Source organism: Euleptes europaea, chromosome 1, assembly GCF_029931775.1.
Source record: "Euleptes europaea isolate rEulEur1 chromosome 1, rEulEur1.hap1, whole genome shotgun sequence".
NCBI classification, from domain to species: Eukaryota; Metazoa; Chordata; class Lepidosauria; order Squamata; family Sphaerodactylidae; genus Euleptes; species Euleptes europaea.
In genome coordinates, this window is record NC_079312.1 from 21,821,090 (window position 1) to 21,840,570 (window position 19,481).

Here is a 19,481-nt window from a genome sequence, read left to right on the forward strand (position 1 = left end):
GCTTACCACTCTGCTCCACGGGGCTCCTGCTTGTGCATTAGCCAATGTTAGTTTGTGGCAAGCCAGGTCCCTCTGCAGTCCATCAAATAGAAACCACACCCTGGGATGACTGCAGTGGAACAGGGAATTAAGAGTGTTGTGAAATCCTTCACAACAGTTAGTAGTTTTTGGTGACCATTCAAGGGCTGCATCATGATGATTCTACATTCTTTTAGGAAACTGAGGATCTCTATCTGCTGCACCCTCGATATATGTAGAAAAGAACTACGTGAGCATCTCATTATAGCGGTCTTCATCTGGAAATGTGGCGGCAAATAAGATGTTTGCTTCCAAACATATTGTGAATACGGAAATTTTTCTACTTTGAGTATTTTCCCCTGTGGGCTTCTTTCTGTGTGGGCTTTCTTCTATGTGGGCTTTTTTCCGTGTGGGCTTTCTTCTGTGTGGCCTTTTTTCTTGAGAGCATTTATGACTGTGGGTTTTTTTCTGTGAGCAATTTTCTTGTGGGCTTTTTTCTTGTACGTTTTTTTCATAGAACTGGTCAGCACACATGCCAGAGACTGAGCTAACTCCGAGCTTAGGGTTGCCAGGTCCCTCTTCGCCACTGGTGGGAGGTTTTTGAGGCGGAGTGGGGATGTACTAAACCAGCACTTCAGAGAGAACGTTGTATAGTTGTAGTACTTTTTCGGCATGTTAGCTTACTACATGCAAGGAAGTCTTTTTTTTTCCCATGGGGGGATTCAAAAATATGATTCCTCTTATCTTTACTCTGTGGGAAAGACCATAGCTGGGACAGCCTTGGATGGTAGTTTAGGAGAGGTTTTCCTGTTTTCTCCCAGCACTGTTTTATGTATTGTGTGTGTATGTGTGATTTTTAGTTGATAGGATTGTTGTAAAATAACACATTCAAAACTCTTTTGTTATTGGATGGTTATAATGACTAACCTGAAAGGTTCATTCAGGAGGTGGACATTGTACTTTTGAATGGCGTTTCCCCCGTGCTTGGCATGCGCCAGCTAGATTTGGGGTGTGCTATTGTGATTTTGGGAGCTAACTCACAGCCAAACATCAATGGCATTTAAATCAATTGGGAGGAGGCAGGAAAGGGTTAATCAAATTTGTTTAAATATTTTTTTCCCCTTTCTACATGGGACTTAGTTAAACCCCTTTTTTCTCTGTGTTGTTTGGGTAACCCCTTTTTTATTTGACAAAAGAAAAAAAGAAAGAAAACTGTTCCCGCTCCGAAGCTCATTGCAGTTTTAGCCATGCTGCTGCTGATGTGTCAGCAGAGATGAGGAAACGCCTGATCAAAGTCTGAAATCCGAGAAACGAAACTAAAGCTAGTCGTATTACACAAAGCGCTAGAAGCCATGGCAGATGAGAATCCAGTCCAGGGTCTCTGTGAGGAAACAACTTGTTCCATTTGCCTGGAATATTTCAAGGATCCAGTGATCATAGACTGTGGTCACATTTTTTGCCAAGCCTGTATCACTCGGTGCTGGGGGGAGTCTGAAGAAAACATTTCCTGCCCTCAGTGCAGAGAAACTTTCCAGCAAAGGAACTTCAAACCAGTCCGGCAACTGGCAAGTATTGTGGCAATAGCCAAGAAATTCAGCCTTCAGATAGCCAAAGGAGCAGAAGCGTTGGGGCAAGTCTGTGAGCGGCATCAGGAACCTCTCAAACTCTTCTGTAAAGATGATGAAACGCCCATCTGTGTGGTGTGCGACAAATCTAAGGAGCACTGCCAACACAAAGTCATTCCTAAAGAGGAGGCCTTTGAAGAGTATAAGGTAGGAAACTACAGCAGGAAAGAATGAGGGTTAATTTTGGTTTCTTCTTGAAGCACTGTTCATACAGTCATTGCTTTAAGTCATTCTGTGTATTACAAGATAAACGAGCAATGTTGGATTCATGTGTGTGTGTGTGTGTGTATGTGTTAAGTGCCGTCAAGTCGCTTCTGACTCATGGCGACCCTATGAATGAAAGTCCTCCAAAATGTCCTATCTTTGACAGCCTTGCTCAGATCTTGCAAATTGAAGGCTGTGGCTTCCTTTATTGAGTCAATCCGTCTCTTGTTGGGTCTTCCTCTTTTCCTGCTGCCCTCAACTTTTCCTAGCATGACTGTCTTTCCCAGTGGAAAATGCCTTCCGGAATTTTTAGAAACGTTTTTCACATATAATGCTTCTTCAGCCTGTATGATTGAAGTTTTAAGGCGCCAAACTAAGGGCTGCAGCTTTCCTTAGCAAAGTTCTTTTGGTCTCTAAGTTCCTTGAGGACTTTTCCATCTCTACCTACCTTCAACAAGGAATCAAGAAATCACTTAATCTTTAGAAAATTAAGCATCAAGATACGTACAAGTTCCAATGGACTATAAATGAGATTTTATATCTTTTAGAAGTCATTTACACTCAATTGATGAACTTTATGTTTTATGTTTATTTTGGTTTAGGTTGTTTATAAGCTTTTGTTTGCATTCCACTGCCATATTCACTGCATCATAATACACTTTTGATATTTTTGCATATAGGGTTGAGTACTGTTTCCTTTCCAACCGATTTGCCAAGATGTGGCTGGCAAGCCTAACAACTTTACTAACACGGCTGTCTTTACAGGGTCAAATTCAGACCAACTTAGAGTTTCTGAAGAACAAAAAAAGAGAAATGTTGTCTTCACAACAGAGTGGGGAAACTGAAAGCCAGACTCTTTTGGTAAGTACATGAATCAGCTCTGTAATATATATTGCCAGTGTGGTTCCAAGGAGGCAGCTATCAGTGAAAGGGCCACAGCCACGGGTGGTCTTAACAATGGAGTAGTCAGGGTCCTGCCCGGTGCCCTGTGATGGGGGTGTTGTGCCCTGACCACCACTATGACAGTCACTCTTGGCTCTCCCAGGGGGTTACCGCATTTTGTATTCCCAGTGATGTATTAAGAGTTTGAAAACGTCATAAAAAACATCGCTTTAAAAGGGTTTTTGGATACCACGGCTTATAAATGATTGGAAGACGTCTTCACAGCTAAAGGGGCCAAACAAAGTGCGAACAGTATTTTTTATAACGTTTTCAAACTCTTAATACATCGCTGGGAATACATAGAAAGTGCGGACAGTATTTTTTATAACGTTTTCAAACTCTTAATACATCGCTGGGAATACAAGTGCGGTAACCCCACCAGCCTACTTTTCCATCCCTGCCAATGATACCCCATAACTGGCAGAAAATAGCAAAGACTTGAAATGACTACTGGTGAAAGTTAAAACAGAAAGTGCCAAAGCAGGACTACAGCTTAATATCAAGAAGACAAAAGTAATGACAACTGAAGAATTACTCAACTTTGAGGCTGACGATGAGGAAATTGAAATTGTTCAAGACTTTCCATTCCTTGGCTCCGTCATGTAAGGATGTGTCATTGGGAACCAAGGTCAAGTTAATTCATGCCATAGCATGCCCTGTTACTATGTATGTGTGTTAAAGTTGGACAATGAAGGAAGCTGACAGGAAGAAAGTAGATTCCTTTGAAATGTGGTATTGGAGGAGAGCTTTACAGACACTGTTGACCTCCAGAAAGACAAATCAGTGGGTTCTAGATCAAATCAAGCCTGAACTGACCTTAGAAGCCAAAATGATTAAACTGAGGCTATTACACTTTGGTCACATTATGAGAAGACAAGACACACTGGAAAAGACAACAGTGCTAGGAAAAGTTGAAGGCAGCAAGAAAAGTGGAAGATAGATTCTATAAAGGAAGCCATGGCCCTCAGTTTGCAAGACCTGAGCAAGGCTGTTAACGATAGGACATTTGAAGGACCTTAATTCATAGGGTCGCCAATCAGTCGGAAGCGACTTGACGGCACTTAACACTTACATGGTATAGGTTGGACCTCAGGAGGCATAGTATTCTGCTCACCACCATGAATACGGTATCCAGGTCCCTCTTCACAACCCGCAGGAGGTTTTTGGGGCAGAGCCAGAGGAGGGAAGGGTTTGGGGAGGGGAGGGACTTCAATGCCATAGAGTCCAATTGCCAAAGCAGCCAAAGCAGCCATTTTCACCAGATTAACTGATCTCTGTCGGCTGGAGATCAGTTGTAATAGCAGATCTTCAGCTAGTACCTGGAAGTTGGCAACACTAACCATGAAAGACAACATTCACTATCAGATGGGTGTGCTGCTCTTCTGTTTGGAAAAGACTGGATAGATGTGTACTCCAGCGCATTTCAGGACACTGGCCTTTACAGAATAAAGCAGAACTTGTGGGAACTGAGACTGCTGGCAGAGCTAGGTTTGCACAGTGAACAGAATGGGAATGCTGCTTAGGAATAAGGAACTGCAACCTAGAGAGGAAAGAGTGGCGTTAGTATTCTATCTACCTAGAGTACCCTGGAGGGAGATTGTAGAGAGCACATTTTGCCCTCGTGGAGGTTACACAAAGGAGAAGGAAGAGACAGGAGGTTCAGCTGGAAGGAAAGGATGTGCCCTGAGGACAGCAATCTAGGGGCTTTGATGCATAGCTGTTTCACTCGCTGTCACCTCTCCGATGACCGGGTCTTTGTTTGGATTATGTTTGTTTGGATGTCTTTGGGTCTTTATTTGTTTGGATGACTACGGGTCTTTGTTTAGATTATGCATGCCACTTCCGACCCTCAGAGGTTGTCTTGCTCTCCCCCCCCTGCAATTCCCCCCCTTTTGCTCGTGTATTGAGGGACTGTTTTATCTCAAATTTGAAAACATGGGCAAAATGTGGGGAAATGCAGGGGGAGAGCAAGGTGACCTCTGAGGGTCGGAAACAGCATGCACAATCCAAACAAAGTCATTGGAGGGGTGACAGTGAGGGAAACAGCCATGCATAACAGACCGAGGTAAAGAAAGAGACAGCATCAGAGCAGACAACAGGAAGTATATACAGAATCTGGTCCTATCTATCTTTCTAGCTGTATTCCTCCCTCTGAAATACTGATGTGTTCCCTAATAGTAAGAGAAATTGCACAGTCCGTTCCCGCTAACAAAAACAAGGGACTTTTAAAAATGCATTTTTTTGGTACAAAATCTCACAGGTCATCCAGAGTGCTTTAGTAACTGGCTGTGTGAAACTGAATTTACCAAACATTGAAGCCAAAGTATCTTGTCACTGGCTGGGAAAAATATCACCCATTCCCCCCTTACCTCATACATTTTCTCATTGCAGGAGCAGACAGAGAGAGAGAGGCAGAAAATTGTGGCTGGATTTAAACAACTGCGCCAGTTTCTGGAAGAACAAGAGTGCCGCCTGCTGGCTGAACTCAAAGATCTGGACGATCTGATTAAAGGGAAGAGGAATGCCCATGTCGACAAACTTTTTGAGGAAATTTCCTCTGTAGACATCCTTATCAAGGAAATGGAGGCAAAACAGAAGCAGCCAACAAGTGAATTCCTGCAGGTTGGTGTTACTTGGAACAATCTGAGCTGTTCTCTAGGGAAGACTCCCCACAGCCACCCATATATTTTATTTGGCTACTGGATCCTTCAAGCCCTATACAAGTAGTAAGGATCATGATTGTCAAAGCTATAATTCTTAATACCCGGACAGGATGAACTTACACGATAATATTTTAGAAAAAAGGTCATTGGGAAGTGAAAAATCCCGGACATTTCCTTATGCACACTAGTGTGCCAGTGACTCTTGTCTTCTCATAATGTGATCAAAAAATGATAGCCTCAGTTTAGTCATTTTAGCTTCCAGGGTCAGTTCAGGCTTGATTTGATCTATAACCCATTGATTATTTTTTTTTTGCAGACCATGGTATCCGTAACACTCTTCTCCAACACCACAATTCAAAAGAATGTACTTTCTTCCTATCTCTTCTCTTTACACTGGTTATTATAATAATTCTCTTTGTCTCTGTGTGCGAGTCGCTGGAATGCTGCACTTAAACTTTTAATTCTGTTTCTGTCACCTTTTACTTTTGCTTCTCGTCTATCTTTAGCAATTTTAAGAGTTTCCTCAGTCATCCATCAAGGCTTTTCATTTCTTTTGGCTACAGGAATAGTCTTCGCACTCTCTTCCTTGATAATATCTCTAGTTTCCACCCATAGTTCTTCTGGTTTACATTTGCTTGAACTAAGTAATGCAAATCTGTTCTTTACATGGTCTTTAAACTCTTCAGGAATGTTGCTTAGATTGTATTTTGGCGCTATGAATGCTCTGGTATTTTTCTTCAGCTTTATCTTGATTATTGATATTAATAATTCATGATCTGTACCTCAGTCAGCTCCTGGTCTTGTTTTGGCTGAGAGAATAGAGCTTCTCCATCTTCTGCTTCCAATTATGTAATCTATTTGATTTCTATACTGGCCGTCTGGTGATGTCCATGTATACAATCTTCTGTTTGGTTGCCTGAAACATGTGTTTGCAATGACGAAATTGTTGTCTTCACAGAATTCTACGAGTCGTTCTCCTGCTTCATTCTGTGCTCCTAGCCCAAACCTGCCAACAACATTTGATTCTGCTTTGTTTCCTACTTTTGCATTCCAGTCACCTGTGATTAACAGCACATCTTGTTTAGGTGTGTGATCTATTTCTTCCTGAACACTTGCATAAGAACTTTCCGTTTCTTCCTCATCAGCATCTGTAGTTGGGGCATAAACCTGAATGATGCTTATGTTGATAGGCTTTCCCTGAAGTCTGACTGATATTATTCGGCCAGTCTTTGCATTATAGCTCCTGATTGCCTTTGCTACATCTTGCCTCACTATTAACGCAACTCCGTTTCTTCTGTTTTTGTCATTCCCTGAGTAAAACACTTTGTAATTTTCCGATTGAAAATGCCCTAATCCAATCCACTTTAGTTCACTTACTCCCAGGATTGAAATGTCCAAACGTTCCATTTCTAGTTTTACAATTCCAAGGATAAGTTTACAACTTCAAGGATAAGGATAAGCAGTGGCTATTAACCATGGTGACTAAAGGGAACCTCCACATTCAGAGACAGTCAACCTTGGAATCCTAGGGCCAGGAGCCAACATCAGGGGAAGGCCTCAGCCTCTATGCCCTGTTGTTGGACCTTCAGATGAACTGGTTGGCCATTGTGTGAGGCAGGATGCTGGACTAGATAAATTATTGGTCTGCTGGGATGTTGTTATGTTCTTATTTATTTAAGTGCATTTATATCTCAGTCTCAGTCACTAGGTTCCTGTAGCTGCTAATAAACAAATTCCAACCCTAAAATAACTATATCCCTCAAATATGTAGATATTAGCACCACAAAAGTCAAAACAGAAGACAGCAATAAATAAAACCAGTTCAGAGATATGAAATATGAAAAACAAAAGAAAGCATATATTCAATAAAAATGAAGGCAAGCTACCAGATATCTGAGCCATGTGAAATACTGGAGTTTCACTAAGATCAATGGAGCAATGCTAATCTACAATATTTAGAGAATGTAACCAGAGTATATTCTCACTAGGTATACCAACAGGGTACACGTGAGGGGATTGAGTAGACTGTGCAAAATTAATTCATTCTTCTTTTTCTCTCTCTTACCTCTAGGACATCAAAAACTTCTTGCAGAGGTATGTCACTTTGCTAACCTGGGAATGGAGGACCATATGTGAATGACTTGCTTCTCCATGGTCAGGCAGGAAACATTGGGATTAACCAATTGTTGCAGAAAATGTAGCCACATACACTATTTATTTATTTACAAAATGTATACTCTGCCTTTCTGCCCTCATCAGGGCAACCAAGGCGGCTCACAGACGAAAAATATACATAATAAAACATGATTTAAATACCATTAAACCAAACAAAAACACATCATTAAAACAATTAAAACCAACTTAAAATACACAGGCAAAACAATAAAATGTACATATATAAAACAACAATTAAGACATAGGGTATGAAGGAGGGATCACTGAGGGAATGCCAGATTTAAAAACACACATGTTGTCACTAGGGTTATGCAAAAAACAAACAAACAAACAAACAACCAAAAACAACAAAAACAAAAAACCTTTGGTAAATTTCGGGTTTGGGTTTATTAGGCCCTATTTTTTCCAGTTAACCCAAAATAAGCCGAATACCCATACTGGTAAATATGGGTATTCGGCTTTATTTCTGGGTTTCCCACCAAATTTCGGGTCCTTTATAGTCTATGGAATTTTTTTTGAAGCTCCTGTGGAGGCATTTTTGGAGGTAGAGTTCCCAACATTTCAGGGTAGCTTCAAGGGGCTCTCCTTGCATGAACTCAAAAGTTTGGTGAACATTGGGTCAGGGAGTCTTGAAGGGTTTCCCATGATACTTTGGAGAGGAAGCAGCCATTACAGAATATGAAAAGTAAGTACTTTTAAAATTCTCCTGGGAGCGATTTTTTGAGGTAGCGTCACCAGATTCGCAGTGTAGCTTCAAGGGACTCTCCTTGCATGAACCCCAAAGTTTGATGCTTCTCTATGGAGGAGGGGGCGATGCCTTTGGGCATTCAGCTGAAGCTGAAAAAAGCCAAATCCTATTCAGCTGATTCGGTGATTGGCTATCTGGCTTTGACTTTATTCCCAGTTTTAATATTTGGCCTTAATTAAACCCCAAAGAAGCCGAAAAGGCCTTTCTGGGTTTATTTTCGGTTCGGGTTAATCAATACGCACAACCCTAGTTGTCACCCACTACCTACTAAATCTTAGATTTCTGTAAGTTTTGATATTCTGCCAACCTACATAATTTAACATCAGGCATCAAATAGCTGCAGGAAGCCAGACTGGTGAAAAATGCACAGAAAGCAGGAGATCTCCCTCCCTCCCACCATGTTTCCCCTTGTCACTTCAGTGCGCACTGGGGAACATATTCCTCAAGATGCTGACATCAGGAGATATTAGCCTATTCTGCTTTCTGATTTTACCTTGGGTTCGATGCTCTATTGACTCACACTTTTCTAATCCGAGTTCCAAATTCAATATGCACTGGTGCTGGATGCCTGTCAGACTCAGGCGTCTATCCCTAGCATCCCAAAAAGCACACACACCAAGGCAGGTGATCCTAAGCAATGCTACTTTATTAGGAGCAAAAGACAGATTAAAGAAGCTGACTGCCTCACACGCAGGTGAGGATGCTAATGACTCTAGGTATGCAAGATACAACTTAAAAGCACTCTAGGCAGAGAAAGTAAAACAAAGTGAAGTAACCTCAAGATAATGGTTCCCAGGGAGGGAAGCCATAACATGGCACATCTGAGATAAGCAGGAGAAACAAAACTGTACACAGGATTTGCAAGCATGAGAACCAAACCTTGACAGGCAGCCAGACCCTGGCCTTGACAAGCAGACAGAACCTGGCCTACATAGGTTAAGGGCCCATACTCCAGTAGGTAGCCAGGGCCTGACAGTGCCTCTGTTTAACCACAAGTCTGCCATTCCATTTCCGTCCCAATGTAGATTTCCCCAGCAAAAAATGCGGAGAAGTGTGGGAGGGGTTTCAGCCACCCCTTCCTGAGTCTCTGCTGGTGCCCTCCTCCAGCTCATCCCCTTTACTCCCTATTGGCCGCCACTCTCCTAGTGACCTCTTGTGTACTGACCGCTGGTGCCCTCCCACAACTCATCCCCCCTTACTCGTGATTGGCTCTTGCCCTCCCACGTGTAAGATGTAAACTGCAAATGGATTATTTCATTTAATCGTATATTTAACACTCCTTTAATTTTTTTCTGGCATGTTAATTAAATTGATACAGCGATAAAAAGGGGATTAAAAAAGGTTTCTCCTAAATTCACAATTGCAAGCGAGGGCTGGAACATTCCCAAGTTTTCTTTTGGCTGGCAAAAATGTGCATACCAGTGTGAAGTGGGGGGGGGGGATTTTCTAACATCATTCCCAAGTTTACTTTTGACTGGCAAAAATATGCATCCTGGGATCAAAAACTGAAGCCGCTCGACAAAACCCACAGTGAACTTCTGCCAAAGCAATGTATCATCAAAATATCAATTAATCGATAATTCGATGTTTTGAATTTAAAAAAACTGCTTGGGGATGAGGGGGAAGCATGGGGGGAGGGTGAGAGGGGGGGAGGGAATGGAAGACGGAAATCGCCGCTATGGGCAGAAGCATTGCGCAGGGATTGCTGTGCTGGGAGGAGCTGGTATGGGGAGGAGAGAGTAGACGGGAGGTACTGGTGGGCGTGTTGGGGCGTGTTTTGTGAGAAAACGCGATGTGGCTTACACAAGGCTTCTACACACAATTTCCCAGTGTTGACACTAGACAAAATTCGGGAAGGTTAAATAAATCGTGTTAAGACAGGATCGGGGAAACGTGAGGAAACCCAGGAGTGCAGCCGAGTGGAGCTTTGAGGGACAGGGAAATAGTGCAGAAGCAAAATAAAGATCCGGGCAAGAACAGCGGTTAACTTGAGTTCAAGTGCCAATGCAGAAAAGGCCCTTGTGAGGACTATACTCCCCCAAAGCGCGTCAAGGCACAGCTCCTCAGACTCTGCCAAAAGAAGTAGGCTCCAGTGAACAACAGAGAGGAAGAGAAAAACATCACTTGACTCAGTGTCATTGCTCACTAGACAGAAGGTGGGACGGAGTGGAAAGAAGTTAAAAGAAAAGAACACAATAATGAATATGAATGGGTGCAAATGATGGATATAATGCAAGCGAGCCAAGCTTTTTAACTGAAAGGGAATAAAAATATTTTAACTTCTCTACTGGTATATGAACTGCTGAAACAGTAGGATCCCAAGTTCCAGGGATCTTGGGAAATGTTTTCTTGGAGCATCTGGGTAGTTTATACATCAGGTATCCAGTTCACCCCATGGCCCAAGACACTGAAGCCTGGGATGCTGTGGAGGAATAGAGGCCTTGTTGTAGCCACCACCATTACCAGTTAAGTTTGGGGAGGAAAGAAGGGGGACAGAGCTTAGAGGTTTGTGGAGACTGGGAGGCATGTAGTGGGGGTTGGTTATGGGGGATGTGTTTGGATCCCGTTACCCTCTCAATAGAGGGGCACATTTGGGAACATGGTCAAAAATTAGCTGTTTTTTTTTTTAAACCAAGTTGTATTAACATTTCCCTATGCAACAGTAGTTTACTCAACTCTGCAGACCTCCTGATTTTATTGGCCTGTACGTATTCCATGCATTCAGTGGAAGCCAGGCCAGGGATCCTGGAGGGTTTCCCCCACCCCCCCCCAATCTTCTGGGCATGGAGTAGGCGTCACTGGGGGTGTGGGGGGGGGGAGGTAGTTGTGAATTTCCTACATTGTGCAGGGGATTGGACTAGATGACCCTGGTGGTCCCTTCCAGCTTTATGATTCTGTGATTCTGTGAAGCTGTAGTCAGTAAATACATTTCATGTTGAATCAACAGTTTCATTTTGCATTTGATTTCTACTGCCATTTCATTCTCTTATCTAACCAACCTAGCCGAAGATGTAGGTTCTCTTCCATTTCAACCTTTTCCGTTTATAGCCTTTGTTCAGTTAATAGACTAACAGATGGACAGATAGCAAATACCTTTAGTTGCTTCTCCCTAGGTGTCAAAAGAAGAAATTTGTGAAGCTAGTAGCTTTTCCTCCCGGATTAAAGGAACAAATTAGGAAATTCTCCGAAATAAATCCTTTTCTGGATACCGTGATGAAGGAGTTCAAAGGTAACAAAAAGTCAATGTGGGATCTTTTTAAAGTGGTTTTTAATGTATTGCTAATCTAATCCAATCAACTCATTGCAGTTGAAATGTTCACTCACTCTTAGAGTAACCAAGGTCAGTTTACCTATAAATGCCCCCAATAAAAACAACAGTTGCAAAATGTATGGCTCCTCTCCTCCATCTTCCTCTTCTGATCTGCTGGCCTCTTCTATATTAAATCAAAAGAGTTTCCATCTAGACATTAGGAAGAATTTTCTAACACTTAGAGTGGTTCCTCAGTGGAACAGGCTTCCTCGGGAGGTGGTGAGCTCTCCTTTCTTGGAGGTTTTTAAGAAGAGGTGAGATGGCCATCTGTCAGCAATGCTGATTCTGTGACCTTAGGCAGATGATGAGAGGGAGGGCATCTCGGCCATCTTCTGGTCACTAGGGGTGTGGAGGGGGTAGGTAGTTGTGAATTTCCTGCATTGTGCAGGGGGTTGGACTTGATGGCCCTGGTGGTCCCTTCCAACTCTATGATTCTATGATTCTACCTATAGTAGATCAAACATAGGATCCTGTTTGCTTCTTGAACCTTTGTGTGTATGGTGGCGGTGGTGGGAATAAAAGTATCATGAATGGTATCAGGACAAAGTTTATTCCCTCACTGAAGTGGCCTGCATGGCATAAAAAAGGGTCTGTGCTTTTGTGTGGTTGCTCCCAGGATATGAATAGGTCCCCTGAGGAGTTGAAGTGGGCACTGTCCTTGGACAGCACTCCAGGGCTGTTTTATTCAGCAGAGCTTTTACTAGCTTGTTCTTATAGCTGGCACTTATCTCATTAGGTTTTGTTGCACTGGTGGGGGGATTAGGAGCCTTGTTGTTTGACATTTTAATGTTCTATTACAAGCAGCCTTGAACCAAAGGGAAGGAGGGATGTAAATATTTTAATACATAGATACATATATAGATATATATGGCTGAGAGGAGGTGATGACCAGAACTGAGAAATTCTCTGCAGTTGTCCTTCAATCCTGCTCTCCTCCCCAATGTTATGGTTGAATATTTACTAAGGCTACAAGCTCTGGATTGAGATGTTCCTGGAGATTTGGCAGTGAAACCTGGGGAAGGTGAGGGTTTTTTTGGGCGGGGGGCTCAGAAGGATGTAATCCCATAGAGTCCATTCTCCAAAGAAGTTAGTGTGGTGTAGTGGTTAAGAGCGGTGTACTCTAAACTGGAGAGCTGGGTTTGATTCCCCACTCCTCCGCATGAAGTCAGCTAGATGACCTTGGGTGAGTCACAGTTCTTTCCAAACTCAGACCCACCTACCTCACAGGGTGTCTGTTGTAGGGAGAGGAAGGGAAGGTGATTGTATGCCGATTTGAGACTCCTTAAATGGTAGAGAAAGTTGGCATGTAAAAACCTATTCCTCTTCTTCATCATCCAGGGGAACTGATTTCTGTAGTTGGGGATCATTTATAATTCTGGGGTATCTCCAGGTCCTACCTGGATGTTGGTAACTGTAGTAATGACCTTAAATAGCACTATAAAAAGGGCACTGTTTTAAACATTCCCAAATGCTTGAAGTTATCCTTAAAACCTGTAACTGTCAGTATGAACTTAATTCTGTTCTGTTTCAGATGCTGTGCTTGCTGGACCTCAGGCAAAGAAAGGTAAATGTCTAGACTTGGTTGGAATGATTCTGTCAGCAATGCTGATTCTATGACTTTAGGCAGATGATGAGGGAGGGCATCTTGGCCATCTTCTGGGCAAGGAGTAAGGGTCACTGGGGGTGTGGGGGGGGAGGTAGTTGTGAATTTCCTGTATTGTGCAGGGGGTTGGACTGGATGACCCTGGTGGTCCCTTCCAACTCTATGGTTCTATGATTTACAAGTAATATTGGCAGAGAGTAGTCCAATTGACTGTTGGGGGAACTCATTCTAAAAACCATTTCCTAAATTGTAAATCTTGTAATAACAGTACTTGGTATTTATGTGACTGATGCCAATTAAAAACAGCAACAACCAGACAGCATTATTCCCTAAGAAAAGTTGGACAAAACAAACATGTTATCCAGTGAGCTAGAGGAGCTTCACTCATGCCCACTGCAAAAATGTGCCAGGCCAGAACTTGTAGATGGTTACTTGAGGCTAACTTGAAAGGGACCTTACTGCCCTGTCCTCCCTTTGGACACTTTCATTTCAAGCCTGGCCAGCAAAAGATGCTGACATGGAAGTAGAGAAGCAGAATTGTTCACATACTCTACAAGAAAAGGTGTGGGGGGAAGGGGGGTTGAAAAGGGTTTATGTATAAAGAGGCTTTCTAAACTCAGACCCACCTACCTCACAGGGTGTCTGTTGTAGGGAGAGGAAGGGAAGGTGATTGTATGCCGATTTGAGACTCCTTAAATGGTAGAGAAAGTTGGCATGTAAAAACCTACTCCTCTTCTTCATCATCCAGGGGAACTGATTTCTGTAGTTGGAGATCATTTATAATTCTGGGGTATCTCCAGGTCCTACCTGGATGTTGGTAACTGTAGTAATGATCTTAAATAGCACTATAAAAAGGGTACTGTTTTAAACATTCCCAAATGCTTGAAGTTATCCTTAAAACCTGTAACTGTCAGTATGAACTTAATTCTGTTCTGTTTCAGATGCTGTGCTTGCTGGACCTCAGGCAAAGAAAGGTAAATGTCTAGACTTGGTTGGAATGATTCTGTCAGCAATGCTGATTCTATGACCTTAGGCAGATGATGAGGGAGGGCATCTTGGCCATCTTCTGGGCAAGGAGTAAGGGTCACTGGGGGTGTGGGGGGGAGGTAGTTGTGAATTTCCTGTATTGTGCAGGGAGTTGGACTGGATGACCCTGGTGGTCCCTTCCAACTCTATGGTTCTATGATTTACAAGTAATATTGGCAGAGAGTAGTCCAATTGACTGTTGGGGGAACTCATTCTAAAAACCATTTCCTAAATTGTAAATCTTGTAATAACAGTACTTGGTATTTATGTGACTGATGCCAATTAAAAACAGCAACAACCAGACAGCATTAACTCCCTAAGAAAAGTTGGACAAAACAAACATGTTACCCAGTGAGCTAGAGGAGCTTCACTCATGCCCACTGCAAAAATGTGCCAGGCCAGAACTTGTAGATGGTTACTTGAGGCTAACTTGAAAGGGACCTTACTGCCCTGTCCTCCCTTTGGACACTTCCATTTCAAGCCTGGCCAGCAAAAGATGCTGACATGGAAGTAGAGAAGCAGAATTGTTCACATACTCTACAAGAAAAAGTGTGTGTGTGGGGGGAAGGGGGGTTGAGAAGGGTTTATGTATAAAGAGGCTTGTTGCTGTTTTTTTGTAAATTTGACTATGTAGTGACCATCCATCAGACTCTTGGCACATTATTGAATTGAGGGGGGAAAGAAGCTAGAGGCCACTTTCTTCAGGTTGTTGGAATAACTTGTGTTATGAATTTGTTGGAATGTCGCTGCCTTGTCAGTGGCCCCAAATGCAGTACACCACTTTGTGATTTCTACCAACTCACTGTGATTTCTACTGTGACTGACTGGTAAAGGTGGGACTGGTGGGGTATGTGACAGAAATCATAACACCTTACTAAGGTCAAGAGCACCATCTAGAGGAGGGGTGTTGATCTCATAAAATAGAATCATAAAATCATAGAATTAGAGTTGGAAGGGACCACCAGGGTCATCTAGTCCAACCCCCTGCACAATGCAGGAAATTCACAACTACCTCCCCCCCCACACCCCCAGTGACCAGAAGATGGCCAAGAAGCCCTCCCTCTCATCACCTGCCTAAGGTCACAGAATCAGCATTGCTGACAGATGGCCATCTAACCTTTTCTTAAAAACCTCTAGGGAAGGAGAGCTTACCACCTCCCGAGGAAGCCTGTTCCATGGAGGAACTGTTTGGCAGATCGCACCCAAATAGTGCTTGTTAATGGTTCCTCATCCACTTTGAGAGAAGTGACTAGTGGAGCTCCTCAGGGATATGAATTGGACCCTGTGTTGTTCAATATCTTTATACATTATTTGGATGAAGGAATGGAAGGGATATTTATTAAATTTGCAGATGATACTAAATCGGGAGGGGTAGCAAATATGGTAGAAGACAGAGCCAAGATACAGGATGATCTTGACAGGCTGGATAATTGGGTTCAAACTAATAAAATGCACTTCAACAAAGATAAATGTAAAGTTCTGCATTTAGGTAGGAAAAATCAAATGCATAATTATAGGATGGGGAAGACTTGTTTGAGCAGTAGTGTGTGTGAAAAGGATCTTGGGGTCTTAGTAGACCAAACACTGAACATGAGTCAGCAGTGTGATGCGGTAGCTAAAAAGGCAAATGCAGTCTTGGGCTGCATCAACAGAAGTATAGTGTCCAGATCACGTGAAGTGATGGTATCACTTTACTCCGCTCTGGTTAGACTTCAACTAGAGTACTGTGTTCAGTTTTGGGCACCACAATTTAAGAAAGATAAGCTGTAGATAAGCTGGAACGTGTCCAGAGGAGGGCAACAATGTTGGTGAGGGGTCTGGAGACCAAGTCTTATGAGGAAAGGTTGAAGGAGCTGGGTATGTTTAGCCTGAAGAGGAGAAGACTGAGAGGGGATATCACAACCATGTTCAAGTACTTGAAGGGCTGTCATATAGAGGAGGGTGCCGAGTTGTTTTCTGTTGCCCAAGAAGGCCGGACCAGAAGCAACGGGTTGAAATTAAGTCAAAAGAGTTTCTGTCTAGACATTAGGAAGAATTTTCTAACAGTTAGAGCGGTTCCTCAGTGGAACACGCTTCCTCGGGAGGTGGTAAGCTCTCCTTCCCTGGAGGTTTTTAAGAAGAGGTTAGATGGCCATCTGTCAGCAATGCTGATTCTGTGACCTTAGGCAGATGATGAGAGGGAGGGCATCTTGGCCATCTTCTGGTCACTAGGGGTGTGTGTGGGGGGGAGGTAGTTGTGAATTGTGCAGGGGGTTGGACTTGATGGCCCTGGTGGTCCCTTCCAACTCTATGATTCTATGATCCCTCAGAGCAAGAGATATGATTAGGCTTGCCTTGTTGCTGGGGGGATATAAATGCTTTATGTATTCCAGTAACACCCTGTCTACATGACAGAATTTATCTTGATTATGGCAGAGCAAGTGTGCTTTTTTGCTACAGTCTGGCAATCTCCTCTGCACTTAGGCTTTCAAGCAGGTGCCTTTCAAAACAACTAAGAGGAGACTGGGGATCAGATTGAGGGGTCTTAGTGATGGGAGGGGACAGGGATATTTGGCAGTCTGCATTGTGCCATGTCAACCCTCTGAGGCAAGCCCTGGCCTTCCCTCGTTTTGATATACCTTAAGGGCATCCGTTTGGCTTGATTTGGTGTTATAATCTATATCTCCCTTCCAAGAGCTGTAGCAATAACCACTTGCCTAGCTTTAGGGCAGGGGAGAAGGCAGTTTTCCAATACTATATTGCATTCTCATGAATCCTCATGCATCTTCCAGAGCTGCATAAATCTTGGGAACAGTTTGAGGCAGGTCCTGCTGCTGGCGCTTGCAAAACTTTTAATATGTTGACCCTTTCTTCTCTTTTGCAGCAAATGTCACTGGCAGTGGAACCTGTACAATTCCCACACTAGTTCTATGGAGTTCAAGTGGCTTTGGCCAGCAGAGCTCATCATATAGGAATTCCTCGCACGATCCCAACAACTTGTCTTGTTGGTCCTATGTCATGGGATTTGAGAGAATAAATTCAGGAAACTATTCCTGGGTAATTAATATAAAGGATGAAAAGTTCTGGGCTGTGGGAGTAGCCCTTGAGGATTTTCGGGGGGACATTGTGAGTTGTTTGGCCCCTGAGGAAGGGATTTGGGCTGTGGGGAAGTCAACTGACAACTGCTTGTATGCATTCAATTCTTCTGGGTCACAAAATATAGTATGTCCCTGGTCCAATAATTGGAGGCGTGCACGGCGCATTGGCCCTTGTAACACTACAACGATCCACGTGGACCTGAACTATGAACAAGACTCAGTGACATTTTCTAATGCTGCCGACAACAGTGTCATCTATATTTTTTACAATGCCTCTTTCTTCGGGGAGCAAATCTCCTCCTTCTTCTCTGTGGGAAAGTGAAATGTGGTGGCCATTCAGGATGTATGTAAGATGTGACGGCAGCATGCCCCAAGTCAGTTTTTGCTCTTTTTCATTATTTCTTTCTCCTGAGAGTCAGCTTTGGGAACAGCTGCTGGCTGAGTCATTCCTGTGAGATGAGAAGGCCCTGCTTTAGCAGAGAGTTCGCTGTGGTAGCTCTCCGGTTCCCACAACGATTCCGAGAGCCAAAGAGTGCACCAAAGAACCTTTGATTCTGAAGTCATAAGGTGTGTGTGTGTGTGGGGGGGGGGGTTCTTTGGCCCAGGGAATGAACTCTGAAAGAGCCCCTGTTTTCAGATATTTTCACTGAAGCTCTATAGTGGTATTAAGGTCAGGAGTGGGAGAGTTTAAAAATTAAATCCTTACTATTAAAAGAGATACCATTGGCCACAGCCCATTTATGCATGGGAGGTTTTGCCTTGGATTTGCTGCCCAATAGATGCACATTTTCCCCATCTGAATTCTCAAAATTCAAAAACAAGCCCCCATGCAGAGTTTTGAGAATTTGGATGGGGAAAATGTGCATCTAGAGAGCGGCAAATCCAAGTCAAAACCTTCCATGCATAAATGGCCCACATTGGGCTTTTGAAGGAGGAGGTCATGACTTCACAAAACATGATTTCCTGTAAACCAGGGGGAGTAAACCTATGCAAGGGCCCCTTCCAGCACCTATTTTATCATTATTGGGAGGGATGACATAAGAATGTAAGAAAAGCCATGCTGGATCAGACCAAGGCCCATCAAGTCCAGCAGTCTGTTCACACAGTGGCCAACCAGGTGCCTCTAGAAAGCCCACAAAGAAGACGACTGCAGCAGCATCCTGCCTGTGTTCCGCAGCACCTAATATAATAGGCATGCTCCTCTGATCCTGGAGAGAATAGGTATGCATCATGACTAGCAGCCATGGATAGCCCTCTCCTCCATGAACATGTCCAAAGTGCTGCTTAAAGCTACTAAAATGCTTTCCAACTGCTGATTCCATGGTCGCTGTATTTGAAATGACAACACCAGTAAATAAAGGCCTAAATACTAGGACTATATTGAAGAAACCTTGATTAATAAATGTTATGAGTCTTTGTAGAATCTGCATATATTTGCGTAGGCTTAAAATCTATTCGGAAAATATTTCTTGATGAATTATGAGTTTAAACTAATAAAATCAGCATGTATTTGCAGACTAAAACTGTCGGAAATACAAGCATTCTATAATATTATGACAGGACAGCTGGTCAGAAAGAGCTGTCAGTACCTGTCAGATCAAGAGGATCTGGGCTGATGTAATAGGCTGTAATGGCCTGCAGCAGCAGTGTAAACTGGAAGGAACCAGATATGGCCGGAAAGGTGATGCAACGCTGTGGGTGTAACAGCAGGTGGCCTGATAAGTATCTGGTGGTAATATGTATATAAGTGTGTAGCCTCTAAGGCTCAGTGTTGGGGTGTTATGCTGAAGACAAAGCCTTGGCTATGCTGGAGTATATGCTGAATGGAAGTGTATGCTGGACATTTGATACACTGTAAATAAACTAAGCACTTTTAGTAGCTGACGTCTGGTGGAATGTTGGACCAACTGATTAAACTCGCTGAACTCCGTGATAAAAACAACCTTTCTGGGAAAGACTTTGACCATTTATGATTGGGAAGTTTGCGTTGGGTTTGCCACTCAGCAGATACAATTTTCTGATCCTTATTCTCAAAACTCTATGCATTGGGGCTTTTTGCCCTGAAGAAATTCCAGAAGTACCTTGCAATC

General features: G+C 43.1%; 1 protein-coding gene across 1 annotated transcript; it reads left to right on the forward strand.

The window, feature by feature from the left end:
- The first annotated feature begins 1,370 nt into the window (after positions 1-1,370).
- Positions 1,371-17,713, forward strand: LOC130473514 (zinc finger protein RFP-like). The gene is made up of 9 exons (XM_056845055.1): positions 1,371-1,790; positions 2,613-2,708; positions 5,181-5,411; positions 7,524-7,546; positions 11,489-11,604; positions 12,874-12,890; positions 13,240-13,249; positions 14,230-14,262; positions 17,178-17,713. Exons 1-9 carry the CDS (start codon positions 1,371-1,373, stop codon positions 17,711-17,713), a joined length of 1,482 nt encoding a protein of 493 aa, XP_056701033.1.
- Positions 17,714-19,481: the final 1,768 nt, after the last annotated feature.